At 48.7% G+C, this 16,804-nt stretch overlaps 2 protein-coding genes and 1 long non-coding RNA gene across 20 annotated transcripts in view; 1 reads left to right on the top strand and 2 right to left on the bottom strand.

The window, feature by feature from the left end:
• Positions 1-4,877, bottom strand: part of RANBP3 (RAN binding protein 3) — a 59,896-nt gene extending 55,019 nt beyond the window's left edge. For 5 of the 8 annotated variants that reach the window (XM_079772027.1, XM_079772029.1, XM_079772030.1 and 2 more), the window contains exon 1: positions 4,801-4,859. In XM_079772027.1, coding sequence (XP_079628153.1) covers positions 4,801-4,822 — 22 coding nt within the window. In that variant the 5' untranslated portion in view covers positions 4,823-4,859. Of the gene's footprint in view, positions 1-4,800 lie in introns of all 8 variants that reach the window. The other 3 variants (XM_079772032.1, XM_079772033.1, XM_079772034.1) reach the window with 1 other exon arrangement.
• Positions 4,878-5,103: 226 nt separating this feature from the next.
• On the top strand, positions 5,104-14,578 carry LOC307099919. 3 transcript variants are annotated; one of them, XR_013813572.1, is made up of 5 exons: positions 5,104-5,247; positions 7,898-8,024; positions 8,410-8,519; positions 8,745-8,830; positions 14,462-14,577. It is a non-coding gene; the product is annotated as an uncharacterized lncRNA (long non-coding RNA). The 3 variants fall into 3 exon arrangements; XR_013813573.1 differs by having other exon boundaries at positions 7,898-8,519; XR_013813571.1 differs by having other exon boundaries at positions 7,898-8,830; positions 14,462-14,578.
• RFX2 (regulatory factor X2) overlaps positions 12,186-16,804 on the bottom strand; it is a 97,235-nt gene continuing 92,616 nt past the window's right edge. For 7 of the 9 annotated variants that reach the window (XM_079772017.1, XM_079772018.1, XM_079772020.1 and 4 more), the window contains one exon: positions 12,186-16,696. In XM_079772017.1, the coding sequence (XP_079628143.1) occupies positions 16,361-16,696 (336 nt within the window). In that variant the 3' untranslated portion in view covers positions 12,186-16,360. The remainder of the gene's footprint in view (positions 16,697-16,804) is intronic. The other 2 variants (XM_079772019.1, XM_079772021.1) reach the window with 1 other exon arrangement.

Genomic DNA, 16,804 nt, shown 5'->3' with positions numbered 1-16,804 from the left:
TAGCATGACACCTCTCACTAACACCAGGCCCCACATGCTACAGACATGAGAGGCACCTGAGAGTCAAATGTGCATGCTCTGACCTGAGGGCAAATCCCAGAGTTAATGTTTATCACAACTTAATGAAAAAATTTTAAATGTTTATCACTTAGCCTAAAAATTAAGTTTAGGGCAGGGGAAGGGGATGGTGAGAATTAAGTGAATTGAGGAGTCCAACTGAGTTCTGGCTCATTAATAAAAATTCGGTTGCAACTCATCCTCTCAGGGTTTAGGTTTTAAGTCAACAAGATAAAAACTGAGAAAAGCCAAACCAACCTTGAAAATCTCTAGACTAACAGCTGGTCAGGCTAGATCACTGGTTCTCAACTGGGGGTAATTGTGCTACCCTGCCAGGGGACATTGGCCAAGGTCTGGAGACATTTTTGGTTATAACAACTGGGGAAGGGTCCTACTGGTGTATAGTGGATCAAGGCCCGGGAAGCCAATCAACACCCTATAATGCACAGGGTAGCCCCACAACAAAGAATGATCTGGTTCCATATATCCATAGTGCTGAGGCTGAGAACCCATAGCTAGAAGATCAAGCAATGAAGGCAAGACAGAAAACTTAGGAGGACCAGCTACCGCTGGCCTCCATCATGGGCTGACCCCCAGGGTCATTTCATTCAGTGGGGTAGATTCATCTGCACTATTCAGATTCATTTCTTTTTCTTTTTCTCTCTCTCTCTCTCTTTGCTGAGCACTTAAGCTAAATATGTCTACAACACGAGCCCACTGCAGTAAAAATAGCTACCATTTACTGACTGTTTATTACTGGGTGCTGAGACAGGTGCTAAATAATTTATATGCATTAATTTAGCGAATACTCCCAGCAACCATGAGATAGTTACCATCATTCCCATATTACTGGTAAGAAAACTGAGGCTCAAAAGGGTTAAGAATTTGCTTAAAGGCACTCAGAGAATACAAAGGCAGAGTCAAAACATACATCCAATATATAGGGCAAAACCTGTGCCTCACCATCACTTATTCTAGTGGGTCTCAACTGCTGGTGGTTCACTCACTGCCCACCCTGGGACATTTTGCTGTATCTGAAGACATTTTTGGTTGTCACGACCCCTGAGGCAGGGATGCAGGGGAGGATGTGTGCTACTGGTATCTGTGTGTAGAATCAGGGATGCCACTATGATGCTAAACATCCTACAAGGTATAGGGCAGCCTCTACCACAAAGAATCATCCAACCTGACCTAACCGGTTTGGCTCAGTGGATAGAGCATCGGCCTGCGGACTCAAGGGTCCCAGGTTCGATTCTGGTCAAGGGCATGTACCTTGGTTGAGGGCACATCCCCAGTAGGGGGTGTGCAGGAGGCAGCTGATTGATGTTTCTCTCTCATCGATGTTTCTAATTATCTCTCCCTCTCCTTTCCTCTCTGTAAAAAATCAATAAAATATATTTTTAAAAAAATCATCCAACCCAAAATGTCAATGGGGCCAAAGTTGAGAACCCTGCTTTATACCACATCTCAGCTTTCTACCATGCATGTCCACAAGTCAGTAAGAATTCAAATGTATGTAGTAATGTATATGGTAATGCAGGATCTAGAACCCAAGATTTCCTATAACTCAAATACACTCTGCTCCCCTCTCCCTATTCTTCGTTAACTTTACCAAGGTCAAAATGCTGCCATCAAAGCCCGATGTTAGTCTACAATGCAGAATAACTTCAGAGGTAGGATGATTAGAGTTGGGGATGTATCAACAGCAAAATACCAGGCAGAAGAGAATATCCCAAAACACAACTGGACTTTAAAAGTCAGACTACAGGAATACCAAGCAAGGGCTGCGGGTGCTGTTATTAGCATCCCCAAAGAGATCACTATGGCAACAAGGGCCAACAAGATGCTGTATTGGGTAAAGCACTGGAAACATTTCTTTGTAGATAAGTAGTACTAACATGTCCCACTCAAGCCCGTGGTTTCTCAACTCTGGCTGCTTTCTAACTGTAGAGATGCCCAGGGCCCACCCAACATCTCACAGAATCAGAACAGGTGTGGTGTGGGGACTGAGCATTTCTGGTTTTAAAAAAGCTCCCTAGACAATCCTGATGCCCAGACCGGGTGCCTCAGACTCACACAGAGGTGGCAATGGCCCAGAGAAGAGACAGAGGGTGTGAGGATGGATCAGCTTAGGATCCCTGTCTAGAAAGACAGAATCCAAGAGAGCATTTGGAGCTTAAATAGCAAGAGGGAAAGCACCTGGATGGGGGCAGTCCTTAAGGCTTCAAAATTCATAGGTAAGGGAGTCTTAGCTTACAGTGGATAAGAAGTTTAACATCCAAGCCAAATGCAGAAATGGAGTCAATGACTAATTAAAGGATGGCAGGAATATGTGAGGCATAAAAAGCCCTGAAAGTTGATTTCCTGAGGACAACTATGCCAGAACTAGTGCCAGAGGCAAAGTACTAGGTGAGTGCAGCATTCAATATGCAAAAACATTCCATTTCTCTATTTTACACTTACCCATTCAACTATGTAATTTATAATTGACAGCTGATGTGTCAGGTATATGCTAGAAATGGTATCCTTGGGAAACAGAAATCTGTAATTTCCTCTTTATGCTAAAAGATAACTCCCAATGAAGATCCTCACTGAATTCATTCATTCATTCATTCGACAAACATTTTTTGGATACCTACTCTGTGTCAGGCACTGTTCTAGATGTGGTGACTCCATCAGTAATAATGACAGGTAGAAAGCCTTGCCCTCGTGGAGCTTATATTCCAGTGGAAGAGTAGTTGAACAAATAAGTAAACCTAGCATGCCAGGTGGTGATTAAGTGCTGTGGGTAAAATAAAGCAGGGTAAAGGGAACAGGGAAATGTGGATACAATTTAACATAGGTGGCCAGAGAAAATCTCAATAATAAAGTAATCTGTGAGTAAAAATCTGACAGAGGTGAGGGAGTGGGCCATGGGAATATATGGGGAAGAGTGATTAAAGGAGAGGAAGCAGCAGGTCCAAAGGCATAATGGAGGGAGCTAAAGGATTATTCAAGGGACACTGAGAAAGCCAGAATTAGGGAGAGTGGTGGGAGAGGAGGTCAGGGAGGTATCACTATGGCTTCTGGGTTAAGCAGTAAGGGTAGAAGGAAAACCCAAGGGGCAACAGTGTTGGTGGTAAGTGGTCATCCTCTAAAATATTTTTAAGATAGGACAGATAGATTTACTGCGGCAAATAAGAGAAAGAGAGGAGTCAAGATGACTTCAAGGTTTTGGGCCTGATTCAAAGGATGGACTTGCCATTTACTACAATGGGGGAAAGACGATGGCATGGACAGGTTTTTGGAGAAAAGATAGGGATTTTGTTTGATATGCCTATTAGACATCCAAATAGAAATGGCGAATATGATATTGGGTGTATGAGTCTTGAGATCAAGAAATTGAATGAGGCAAAGATGTAAATATATAAAGTAAGTCATATTGATTTCAATTTGTCCAGTCCCTCTCCTGCCTTTAAATCTTGTGAATGCTCTATAGACTCCTGTATCTTTTAAAAGGGATGTGCCATAAAATGACCACGGTAGGGGGTGGTTCTGAAGCCAGATTTCATTGATTCACATCCCTGCTCCTTACTGGCTGTGTGACCTGCTTTGTACAAATAACTACTCTGTTTCCTTACCAGGAGCACAGGGCTACAGTACCTACCTCATAGAGCTTTTGTATATAACGGGAGAAAACACAGGGTGATCAAGACATTGAACATTACCTAGTACCATCACAAATGCTCCACCAGGGCGAACACTTATCATGCATTCATACGGTTCACTATGGAAACCTCAGGACACCCTCCAATAGCAGGGATGATGGTATTGGGGATCAGGGCCAGGCAGGGAGACAGCTCGCTTGTAGCTGTGCACCTAGAAAACGAGGGAGCTAAAAATAGGCCTAGGAAGTCCTGAAGCTACAGCGGTATCAACACCACTGTTGATTTAAGCAGACATCGGCTTATGGAGTGTTTTCTCTAGGGATTCGGCTCTGTTACCTTGTCATAAACGTTCGGGTGGGATGTCAGCGCTCAACAGGGGAGAGGATCACAGTCTCTCTCTCTCTGGAACTGCAGCAAAAAAGGGCCAAAGAGGAGCCAGGGCTTTCAGGGCCCACATCCTGCGGCCGGGCCTAAATGCTGGTAGACTAGGTGCGACTCTCAGGTCGCCACGAAGGATCTGGGGGAACTGGCGGGAACTGGGGGCCGAGTTCCGGGCGGGAGGTGAAAACAGACCGGGCGTCCTCCGTCCTCTGAATGGGGAAGGCCCGCAGAGGATGAGAACCCCAAAGGATTAGTGGGTGGGTCGGTCAGACAGCGAGGCCCGGGATGCGGAGGGAGGGAGGCCGGGTGCCGGAGAATGAGGGGGCGGGGAGGGAGTGTGGCGCGCTGGAACCACCACCAGGCCCAGAGATCTATTTACAACCGAGGCCAAGGCGATGAGGCCGCCCCTTCCATGCCTATCAGCCCTCGGTCTGACCCGCGAGGCGTCAGGGCGTCAGGGCCGCGGCCACAGCGGCCTTCGCGACCCACTAGCCGGAGGGCGGCAGAGTCGGGGCCGCCGGGAGTGATGGGCCGAGCCGGTGAGCCCGGCCTGAGGGGACGCAATGGGGGACGGCTGCGGGACCCACTGCGCCACTATCTGGGAGCAGACAGGCCCCCCGCACTCCGGGGTGCTCACCCCTCGGGCATGTGGCCTTTGGACCTTCCCCCGCCCGTTCGCTGGCCGCCAGCTGGACCTCGACGGCGCCTCCCCTACCTTCGTTCGCCAGGTCCGCCATTTTACTTCCTCAAGCCCTCCCACAAGGCTCCGCGCTGGCCGCCGCTTGCCTGCTTTCTGCCAGAAACTCTCGCGCGTGCGCACTTCCCAAGCCGACTCCGAGAGAGGAGGGCAGCTCGCGCCTGCGCGCCGAGCCTGGCGCGGAGTCGAGCTCTGTATTGCTGTCACCACCAGGCCCTGTTCCGAGCGCTCGCCTGCGCAATAACCGCCCCCGCCTCCTTTTCCCGCCGATCGAGGGGGCGTGGACAGGGCCGGGCGCATGCGCAGTGCCCCACGCGAGCGTCCGGGACAAGGGGAATACACGTTTAGTAAGGGGGCGCGGCTGGCGCTGGGTCTTGACGCCCCAGTTTACTGCTTGTTTTCCAGGGGATCCCAGTGCGGGGAGAGTGAGCCATCCAGAGCGCCGCGATGGAAACCTTCTTCTAGGTAAATCCTGGGGGGTCTGCGGACAGGGGCAGCGGGGCTTTCCACACGCACAGGTCAGAGGCCAGAGGGGGTGGCCTGCTAGGGATTTTTGGCTCCCTGTCACTTCAGTCTAGTTTCCCCTTCTAAGGGGCAAGTACATTGGGCAAATGCTTTCTTGGGGAGGTGGGGAGTGGTTGGGGCGAGCAAGCAGAAATCAGAGGTTAAACATAACTGGCCAACGGTGGGGGTGTCCGTGGGGGACACAGGTGTTGGCTGGGGGACCCAGCGCAAGGGACTTGATCTCTCTGGGCCAATAGAATGGGAGCTCCAGGATGGCCATACCCCGATGTCATGAATGGAACAGCGCCCCGACATAGACCGGGGCCTGGAGTTTCATCTGTAAATGGGCTGATCAACCCCACAGGCTGATGTAAGAATCTAGAATGGGACTCATTCTAGATTCACCTGCTATGAATCTCTCAGAACACCCTGTGGGTTCTGCCTCACCGAAGTCTAGCCCAGACCCACCTGTTCTCATCAGCTTGGCTGTCAGCACCCCAGGCCAGACCATCCTCCTCTTTCTCCTGGAAGACTGGACAGCGTCCTCTCTGCTTTCTTTCCTTTCATTCTTCTGGAGCTCCAGGCTCTGTTCTGCACACAGCAGCATGCGCAGGAATCTTTTAAAAATATAAATTGGATCAAGGGCACATCTTTCCTTAATGCTTCCAAAGGGCTTTTGCTGAACTTGGAATTGACTCTAAACCTCTTATTCAGACTTACACACAGGCCCCTGTGCTTTGCTCCCAGGCTCCCCCTTACTTATTGCAGTTCAGCCACAGGGGTCTTTCCATCCTTGGAGCACACTAGACTCCTTCCAGCCTCAGGATCTTTGCATTTGTCGATCTCTCTTCTTGGGACTTTGTGTCCTATGGCTTATCTAGGTTTGAATCCCAGTTTCGCTCCTTCTCCAGGGGGATCTAAAGGAGGAGGTCCTCTAGCTTGTGAGCTAAGAATACTGTTACATTTTTAATTGTTGGAAAAAGCCAGAAGAAGAGTAATATCTTAGAACATGTGAAAATTGTATGAAATTTAAATTGGAGTGTCCATAAACAGTTTTATTTGAAAATAGCCATATCCTATATAATAAAAGCCTAATATGCAAATTGTCTCCTCTGGTGGTTGTTCAACCAGGAGTGGGAGTTCAGTTGCTCGCTATGACATGTGCTGACCACCAGAGGGCGGCGCGGAACGAAGGAAGGCCCTGGCCAAAAGCAGGAAGGCCCAGATCAGCCCTGATGGCCAGCCAGGCCTAGGGACCCTACCTGTGCACGACTTTCGTGCACCAGGCCTCTAGTATTCATTATATGTCATTACATATAATCCCTTCTTGGCCTTTGCCATATCTCTGAACCCTTTGACCTTTAATGAATTCTTTCCCTGCCTTTTTATTGGTTTAAAGTTATGTTAAATAGATACTGTATATCACTATTTAAAATAGAAAACTGCCAGCCATGAATAGGAGGTGACTGTAAAAATAAACAGGGCCCTGGCTGGCGTGGCTTGGTTGAGTGCTGTCCCATGCATGGAAAAGTCACAGGTTGGATTCCCAGTCAGGGTAAATGTCCTGGTTGTGGGCTTGATCCCCAGTAGAGGGCTTGCAGGAGGTAGCAGATGGATGTTTTCCCCTATCCCTTCCTCTCTCTCTTAAAAAAAAAAAATCAATAAAAACATATTTTTAAAATGTTAAAAAAAAAATAAACAGGAAAACAAAATGAGGTTTTAAAATTTTGGGTGGCTACTGTTGCCTGCCAAGGTGCTGAGCCTGCTTTTTCTTTGATGTAAAGAGATTAGCAAAGTATTAGAGGGAGATTAAAGGCATATTATCACATACCTGAACTTTCTCCTTGACATGATGAGAAGGTGTGACAGATCATTGAAAATGGGATAGCTATAATCCATGTGATTTGGTGTCATTTAATGCCATGTCTCCATGTCTCCTAAAGTCATTTCATACACTACATTCATCCCACACTTTGGGAAACTCCCAGAAACATGTCATCACTTGGTAAATATAATCCAGTTGTGGTTTTTCAAGGCACATGGTAGGCCAACTGAATTTCCACTGGTTACACAATTTTCATCACAGTGTCCATGGCTGCCAACATCATGCCCTGCAGGCTTTCTTTTGGTCTCTTTATTTGGTGTCCTCTAAGAAATTAACTTAGTCAATATTTATTTATTAAACAAATATTTGTTCATCACCTTCTCTGGTGGTTTTAAAATATGGCCCCAAATTATTTTACCTTCTTCCCATCAAGAGATGAAGTCTCTGTCCCCTTCCCTTTCATGGGGATGAGCTTATTACTGGTCCATCAACAGAGTATAGTAGAAATGACACCAGGGAACTTACAAGGCTAGGTCATGACAGAGTAACTTTCGCCTGCTTTGCTAGAACACTTGCTCTTAAAAGTCTTCAGCCGTCATGTAAGCAGTCCAACTGCCCTGAGGCTGCCATGCTGTAAGGAAGCTGAAACACAGAGACCACAAACCCCCTGAGAGAGAACTGCCCCGCCTATGCCTTGCTGTTTCTCACCTACAGAAACCATGAAAGATAAATTAAATGATGGTTGCTGTTATAAGCCACTAAATTTGGGGGATATTTGTTATGCAGCAATATATATCCAACAGACCTACTATGCATCAGACACTGCTTTACATGTTGGGGTCCAAGATGAACAAGACAGACCTTGCCTTCCCAGAACTTTGCATTCTTCTGTGGAGAGACTGACAATAGACAGGTAAGCAAAATAATTTGAGATAGTGACTAGTGCTACAAAGAAAATAAAACAGCATATTGTGACAGAGTGACAGAAGGGATACTTTAGATTGGTTTGTCAGTGAAGTCACCTCTGAGGGGTGACATTTTAGTAGATCTGTAGGAGTAGCATTCTAGACAGAACAGTGAGTGCAAAGGTCTGAGGCAGGAACCAGGTTGGTGAGCTGGAGGAGCAGTGAGGAGCTCAGTGTGGGCCAGAACAGAGTGAAGAAATGCGGTTAGGGAGGGGCGAGAGCAAGGAATTTGGAGTTTTTCCTAATACAAGGCTTGGAAGTGGGAAGTGGAGGGATCCAAATTGTTTACCTTAAACTGCTAACCAGCCTCTCTGCTGCCTGCTTCCTCCTTAGCTTACTAGGAGACAAGTCCAAGGTACCCCTGTGCCCGGCTGAGCTCTGAGAACTGTGAACTTCCTTATCCACAGCCAAGATGGAAAATGGCTTTTATAGTTGGGCTCCAGGTAAAAGCCTTCACAACTGTAATTCAGTTCTTGTTTTCCCATCGTGGGCAGGGAGCCAGCCATGTGAAAAAGTATCTGCCTTGTGCCCAGCCCCACACTGAGGTCAAGGACCCAGAGATGAATCAGATACAGTGTCCTCCGTCAGGGAGCTCAGAGTCAGGTGGGGACAGAGGGGAGGCATCCGGCTGCCTCTCCTGCTCAGCACCGTTTCCTGTCTTCCCTCAGAGTTTCTCACAGTAGGATGTCCAATGTGGCTGACACTGACACAGAGGACAACCCGTGACCTAAGCTGGGTGCAGCAATTAAATATGGTATGGAAATACTTACCTTACTCTATTTTATTTGTAATTAAAATATTGTTTAACTTTTGCCCTGGCGGTGTAGTTCAGTTGGTTGGACGTTGTCCTGTACACCAAAAGGTTGCCTGTTCGATTCCCAGTTAGGGCACATGCCCGGGATGGGAGTTTGAGATCCTGGTAGGGAGCGTGCAGGAGGCAGCTGATGGATATTCCGCTCTTCCATTGATGTTTCTCTTTCTCTTTCCCTCTCCCTTCTTTCTCTAAAAATCAATAAAAATATTATTTAAAAGTTTTCACTTTCAAATTAAAATAAATTCAGACTTACAAAAATGCAGAAATAGTATCAAGACATTACACATAGCTTTCACCCAGATTCCCCAACATTCACATCTTAGGTAAGTGAAATGATCAAAACCAGGAAGTTAACATTGATGCAATACTGTTCACTAATGTACAAACCTTAGTCATATCTCATCCTTTCATCACTAACATTTATTTTGTTCCAGGATCCAGTCCAATATCCCTCCATAAACGACATCCATGTAGATATTGTTTCTCCATAGTCCTTCAGTAGGGTCAATTCCTCAGCCTTATTTTTCCTTAACCATGACACTGGTACAAGTACTGCCCTATTTTTTGTAGAATGGCCTTGTTTTTGTTTTTAATGTTTCCTCTTGATTAAATTCTGGTGATGCATTTTGGGCAGGAATAATGTGGGAGTGATGTTGTATTCTCAGGGCGTCCTATTAGGAGGCACTTGATGTAGATTTGTGTCTTCACTGATAACTTAGATCACTTGGTCTAGATGGTATCTGCTAGGTTAATACTTTTCCCCTTGTAATTATTTAATATCTAGCAGGGATATTTGAGGAATATTTGAGGAAAAGGAGAGGCAGAGGGAGGAAAGAGCTTGTGGTCTTTCCAGGCAGTATTGCAATTTAGTAAACAAAGCCCATATTCTAGGCAAAATCTGAGCTCGCAGTGTCTGTGGACCAAAAGGAAAAGGTGTGTCTCACAGTGACCACTGGGGGGTGGCAGAAGATTGGGATTAATTAAAAATGGCTCCAGGAAAAAAGCAATTCCTTCTTTTTTTTTTATTTTTATTGATTTCAAAGAGGAAGGGAGAGGGAGAGATTGAAACATCAATAATGAGAATCATTGATCGGCTGCCTCCTGCACACCCCCTACTGGGTATGGAGCCTGCAACCCAGGCATGTGCCCTGACCGGAATCAAACTGTGACCTCTTGGTTCATACGTCAATGCTCAACCACTGAGCCACGCTGGCTGGGCTTTCCCTTCTTTTTTTAAAAAAATATTTAAAAAATTGATTTTAGAGAGAGGAAGGGAGAGAGCAAGAGCAAGAAAGAGGAACATTGATTTGTTGTTCCACTTATTTATGCATTCATGGGTTGATTCTGTATGTGCCTTGACTGGGAATGACACCTTAGTACCCTTGATGCATTGCATTGGGACAACAATCTAACCAACTGAGCTACCTGGCCTTTCTAAGTAAACTTGTGGGGACTCAAAGGCTCTGCACCTGTTGGGGTCTGGCATCTCTTGGGAACCAGGTCAGTAGGTGCTGGCTGCACCAGCAGAGGTAGAGCATGTTTCGGTTGCACTGCGCCTGGCTGCTCTGAGGATCATGCTGTCATCAGTACGCATGTGCCACCTCAGAAACAGGGGCTCCAGATCCTGGGAGGGCTTCAGAGGTCTGAGAATCCCTACTGAACCTGCCTGCAAAACTCATAGGGGCACTGGCTGGGTGGCTCAGTTGGTTGTAGGTTCGATTCCCAGTCAGGGCACATACCTAGGTTGTCGGTTTGGTCACTGGTGAGGGGTAACCCATCCGTGTTTTCTCTCTCCACCTTCCTTTCTCTCTAAAATCAATAAAAACAACAACAAACATCCTAGAATGAGGATTTAAAAAACACACCAAAAAACTCATGGGTACTAAGGTGTCTTGCTTTGGAGACTGGTTGCAAACCCCATAAACCAACCTCTGGCCAAATGTAAACAAAGGGGGAATATGCTTGAAAGAGGATGCTGATAAGATCAAAGAGGAGAAAACACTGGGCATTTACAGCAGGTCTTGGGTTGGGAATTGTTTAGCAGTATCAGAGGGGCACCTCCTGAGGATGCCCCAAATTCAGTTGCTTTCAGTCTTTGTCATCCAACTCCCTGGTCAGAATCCAAGCAGAAAGTGTCACATGGGCCCAGCACCACAAGGCCTTTATCAATCTCTGCCCTGCCTAGGGTTCCACCTCTATCCAGTTCAAGCCTCTATCAGATGTTGATTGAGTGCCTCTAGGTGCCCAGCTGTTGGTGAGATGCCATTTGAGGTATCTTGATGCCAGTGGGGGCATCCAGTGGGCAGTTGTACATATGGGGGCTAAGGGAGGGGACTTCTCAATCCATTTTGTAGTTATGGCCCTCTCACTTATGGGCCACCACCCTGAAATGAAAACCCAAGTCCCTGCCACAGTCTAGGCAGCCTTCCTTATCTCCCCCCGTTTGCCCTTCCTGCCCCATCAGTCACCCTGTGCTGGCCACAGTGGCCTCCTTGCTGCTCTCCACACACAACAAGCCTGTTCCCAGGATGTGTGAGAACCCACATAGAAATGGTGTTTAAAACTATGGGAGAAAGGTCATCCCCAAAGAAGGTGGAACAGATGCTGGATAGCAAAACCCCACAATTGTCCATCGGAGAGGATTCTAGAAGGGAGCCATGACCTCAAAATAGGGTGAGAACTACTCTCCGGCATTGTGCCTTTGGATACATATGAATATTCAATACATTACAGTCCAATTACATACATACATACATACATACAGTACTAGAGGCCTGGTGCATGAGATTCGTGCACTGGGGTGGAGGTGGTGTCCCTCAGCCAGGCCTGAGCCCTCTTGCAGTCCGGGACCCCTCGGGGGGATGTCTGTCTGCCTGCCAGCTTGGGCTCGTTCTCCCTGGGGATTGGGCCTAAGCCGGTAGGTGGACATCCCTTTCACAGTCCGGGACCCCTCGCTCCTTACCGCCCACCTGCAGCAGAGGCAGGAGAGGCTCCTGCCACCACTGCTGGGCTCGCCAGCCGGGAGCCTGGCTTCTGACTGAGCGGTGCTCCCCCTGGTGGTCAGTGCGCGTCATAGGGATCAGTCTTCCACCGTTCGGTCTATTTGCATATTACGCTTTTATTATATAGGACATCTATCTATCTATCTATCTATCTATCTATCTATCTAAAAGCTTAAGTGATGCTATGATGCACACTGACCACCAGGGGGCAGACGCTCAACACAGGAGCTGCCCCCTGGTGGTCAGTGCAGTCCCACATCCAACCTCCTGGGTCGGCCAGCACTAATCGCCCCTATCACCGGCCAGGCTGAGGGACCCCACCTGTGCATGAATTTGTGCATTGGGCCTCTAATATATATACAAATATGTATATGTATACATACATATATATATATATATATACTGAAATTAAGATTTTATAAAGCCATGCTTATTTTTATTACGTTGACACTCCTGATCTTTTCTTAGTCCATTAAAAAGAAAACTAAACTGATCCTAAGTCACAAGCACGATTTTATAACCCACTCGGCCTCTGCTGGGCAATGGCTCTAGCAGGCCTCTCGGTCCCCTTCTTCCCTTCCCCTACCACACTTCAGTTCAGCCCCTAGAGCCTCCCTCGTAGACTTTAACAAGGACCTAGTTGACCTCCTTGCTTCCAGTTTTTTCATGTTTAATCCATCCTTCCAGAATCAGTCCACCTTTAATAATTCTGATGGTGTCCTCCCTAGTTTCTCTTTACTTTGTCCATTCCTCCACATGTTCTCTCCTCCTTTCCTCTACCTTCCCATGATCCCCAGGAATAGTACCTTCTCCCAGAAGCCTTCTTTCATTAATTCACTCACTCATTCACTAAATGTTTGCTGAGCATACACTGTGCTAGAACTGGAAAATAGTCTTGAGCAAGGCAGACGAGTTAACACCTGCAGTGGGGTGTGTAGGGGCATCTATGGGTCCCCCTGCACTCCCTTTCCCCCCAACTGTGGCTTACTGAATTCTGATGGGGCCGTTAAAGCTGTAATGATCACCAGGGACCCAGGCTCCTTCTGTCACATTGTTTTGCCATCCTTATTATATAACATCCACCTCAAGATCTAAAATGGCTGTTGGTGCTCCAGCCATCATGTCTGCATTCCAGCTAGCAGCTTCAATTTTCCCATGTGCACAATCGGGGTAATACCTACCTTGGAAGATCGTCAAAAAGAGGAGACCAGCCCAAAGTGTCTCTTGTGGAACTCCTATGATTAGGCAGAAGCTCCCAGAGGCTCTTGGCAGGACTGGGTTCCCTCTATTGTGCAATGCCTGCTTCCCAGAGCCCTTACCCAGTGGGCCCTCCAAGGAACTTGACAGCCTGTGGGCCTTCAGCAGGCTCCATTGCTCATCTCTCTGACTCCTGGGGCAGTAATCATGTAGGCATCACCCATGTTCAATCCCTCACCAGCCACTCAGACCCCAAGGGCAGGGCCTGATTCTCCTCCTCCAGGGACCCTGCCACCCCAACACCCAGTGTGTTTCTCTGAAGGGGAAGCTGGGGGTGGGGAGGGAGGGCTGCTGTTTGGTGCAAGAGCTGGTGCTGCTAAGTAGCTGAAATCGTGAATCACCAGAGGGTAGGGACGAGTCTGGGTTCCGTGAGCCTGGCAGGGAATCAGCACAGAGTCAGGGCCTGAAGAGGAGGGAGTTCCCCAGGATCAGCCATGGAATTTGTGGGGCCCAGTGAAAATGAAAACGTAGGCCCTTGGTTCCAAAATTAAGAATTAAGTTAGTGACAGAAGAGCATTAAGCCAAGCACAGACCCTGGAGTCCCAGCCCAAGGAAGTGATGGACAATTTTAGTGTCACCTGGAGGCTCCATCATAGAGGGTTCTAGAAGGGACCCATGACCCAGTGCCACTTCCTGGGACAGAGAGGCCTGCTCTGGGGCCTAAGGCCGAGCATCCCTGGGGGCATGTGGGGTACTGGCCTGGCAGTGAGAAGCTGCTTTTCGGGGAGGCTTATCAGGAATGGCATCACTGTCTTCTGCAGGATTTCTTCAAAGTCCTATGATCCCGTGTCACACTCCCTGGGAAGGGGTGGTCATAATATGGATTCCCAGATCCACCCCAATCCCAAGAGGCAGGCTTTCTTCGGCTGGGGCCCAGGGATTGGCGATTTTGGAACAAGCTCCAGCATTGGTTCTTAGGAGATTCTGGAGTTCCCCCCCAACTCTACAGAATAAACCTTGAGAACAACTGGTGGGCTGCTTCAGTGGCTGGAGTGTGGATTTATTCTGTAATATTTGAATAAATTTACTGTTTACAAATGGCCTCGACCATCCTATGCTAGGAATTGTTTCTTGCCATCTTTGGCCCTGGACTGGCCGTGCTAAGTGAAGCTTGAAGAACATGCTCCTGCTCCAGCTGCTGTTCCGTGCAGGCCAGGGCAGGCCGGGAGGGAGCATCTACTCTCCAGCACCACTGGGGTGGGATGGGGCTGGAGTGTGGATTGTGACCCCCAAATGGGTATGCTTAATGTGTTTACTGCAATGAAAAACGAGAACGGGCTTGGAAGACTTGTGTCTTTACTGTCATTTGTAGTCCTCATGGAATCCTGCAAAGGACACAGCAGAGCCTAAGGCAGAACCCAGCTGGCACTGGGAAAGAAGAGGCATCACAGTGCACGCACCGTGAGCTTCAGTGCCTTCCAGCAGGAGGTGTGTATTTAAAGACATTCTTTAGGTCTGATTTCACCTAAGTCTTGGTCATCATGGACTTGGGGTTTCTACAGTCAGCGACTATCTTTCTTGCCACTTCCTCCCCCACCACCACCCCGCACACCTGGCGAGGGCCGAGGTGGGCCCAGCGCTCCTGCTTGACATGAATGAGATAAAATATTGGGGACCAAATATACTGCAATATACATTATTAAGAAACGTTCTAATAACAATTGGAGCACAAAACTATTGGTATAAAGTTATTTCCAAAGAGAGAAACTATTGCATTGCATTAGATGGCACTTCCTAGACTAGAGGTTTGTCTTTCTTCTTTGCAGTTGTTTTTGGGACAGGACTCTCACACGGAGCAACCAAGTGCGTGTTGCTATTGGGACACAGATTGGGAGTTTAAAGTTCAGGGCTGTCCAAGTCCTTGGGATCTGTTTGTCCCCAGAGAAGATCTCAACTTCAAACAGTTCCAGATGGGACCTGCCCAGGGTCACCGTTCTCCAGGATCACCAATTCCAAGGCAGGCGTTCTAGAAGATTCTGTGGACCACACTATAGGCATGGCTATTTGTGCAGATTTGGAGGGATGGCGGGCTTCTGAATGCACCACTGGAACACTGACTGCCTTGGCCCCCTTGGATCAGGTGCATTGCAGACTCAGTGGTTGGCTTCATGTTGGCTGTAACCTTGGACAGAACCACAGTCCTTCCTGGTGCTGGTAATCCTTCTGGTGTTAATTCTTAGACACAGCGGGCCTATTTCTGTGACTTGTTCTTTGAGCCACATGGGGCCATGGGCTACCTGCCATCTAGGGACACGCTGTGTGGATCTTTGGAGTCTAGAAGTGGGGCTCCTGGGACCTCCCTGCTTCAGCACAGGACAGGAGGCCGAGGACAGCCTGTCTACGAGAGGCCATGGGGTGCAGTACAGAGACACGCCTTTCCATCACACGGGCACCAGAGGAGGGTATCTGTGGATGAGGTCAGCGTGGGACTGACCAACAGCTGTGAGACACCTTTCCTTCCTGGGATCTGCCTGAGTTTTAAAAATCATGGTGAAAACTGGACTGAGCTGAATGGAGAAGCCCAACGCAGAGGTGCTGACCTGCCCAGCTCGGTCTTCCCAGCTCGGCGGGGTGTGTGGAAGTGGCCTGAAGGTCACAGTCCAGCAGACGGGAGAACTAAGACAGTCAGGAGGAAAAGATGATCCGGGTGGCCCCCAGGGAGCCACTCAGGTACTCAGAAACAGGTGTGACCTTCGGCCATGGTGAACAACAGTTTTCTTGGGGAGGAATAGCATGTCCTTTCAGGGTGCACATGCCCTGGGATCCTGTGAGTCAGAGTCAAGGTCACTTCATGTAAGAGGCACGATTGTTGTGGAGCTCGAGGAGGCCAGGCAGGCCTGGGGAAGGGCCTCAGTGCTACATACCCTACAGGGAGTGGTTTGGGTCGCTGCGCTCCCGTTTTACCAGGGGCTCACCCAAGCTGCGGGCATCCGCATCAGCCTCACTGCTCCGGTCTTCACTGATGTCATCTGTGGGGTCAGTGTTGAGGAGAAAGGGGTGAGTGGGGGGCGACAGGAGGGAGGGAGAGAGAAGCACATCCTCAGAGGCGCCCAGGCATGAACAGACCTCAGCTCTGGTCTGGTTAACCTGGTCCTTCCTGGCCTTCTCATCCGTGACTTCTCTTGACCAGTGCTCATTTGCCTGGGTCACATTCCTGGCAGGTTTTCCCTTGGTGCTTGGTCCTCCCACCCCTCTGGGGGCAGGGAGTAGGTCAGAGCTGGGGGCCTTTCTGCCCCGCTACCCCTTCAAATCCTCCTCCCACCTCATTCCTAGCTGTGGCCCTGCTCCTTGGAGCCTGGTGTGGGTGCCCATGAAGTGCCACACTCAAGCAGGAGAGGACAGGGCTACTCGGAGGCATCACTGGGACACCTACTGCTGCCTGGGTGTCTCCCTCTGTCTGGGTGCCAGCTCCTGAGGCCCTCAACCCACCCGAGAAGCTGCCCTGATTTTCCACCAGGCCATTCGCAGGAGGAAGCCTCATGGGAAAGCCACGGACACACCCACCTTTGTCCAGCAGTGTCAGTGACAGGGAGGCGAGGTCATTGAACTGAAAGAAAGAAGACCAGAGTCAGGGCCCTCTGCAGAGTGGGTCCTCGTGAATGTCAGCAGTGTCACCCACCCACAGTTAAAACAGGCTTTCGCTTTGTAAGTGAGG

This window comes from Cnephaeus nilssonii (genome assembly GCF_951640355.1).
Source record: "Cnephaeus nilssonii genome assembly, chromosome: 5".
In the NCBI taxonomy this organism is placed as follows: domain Eukaryota; kingdom Metazoa; phylum Chordata; class Mammalia; order Chiroptera; family Vespertilionidae; genus Cnephaeus; species Cnephaeus nilssonii.
The sequence above is the reverse complement of the archived record's forward strand: the minus strand, read 5'-3'. Positions and strand labels throughout refer to the sequence as shown.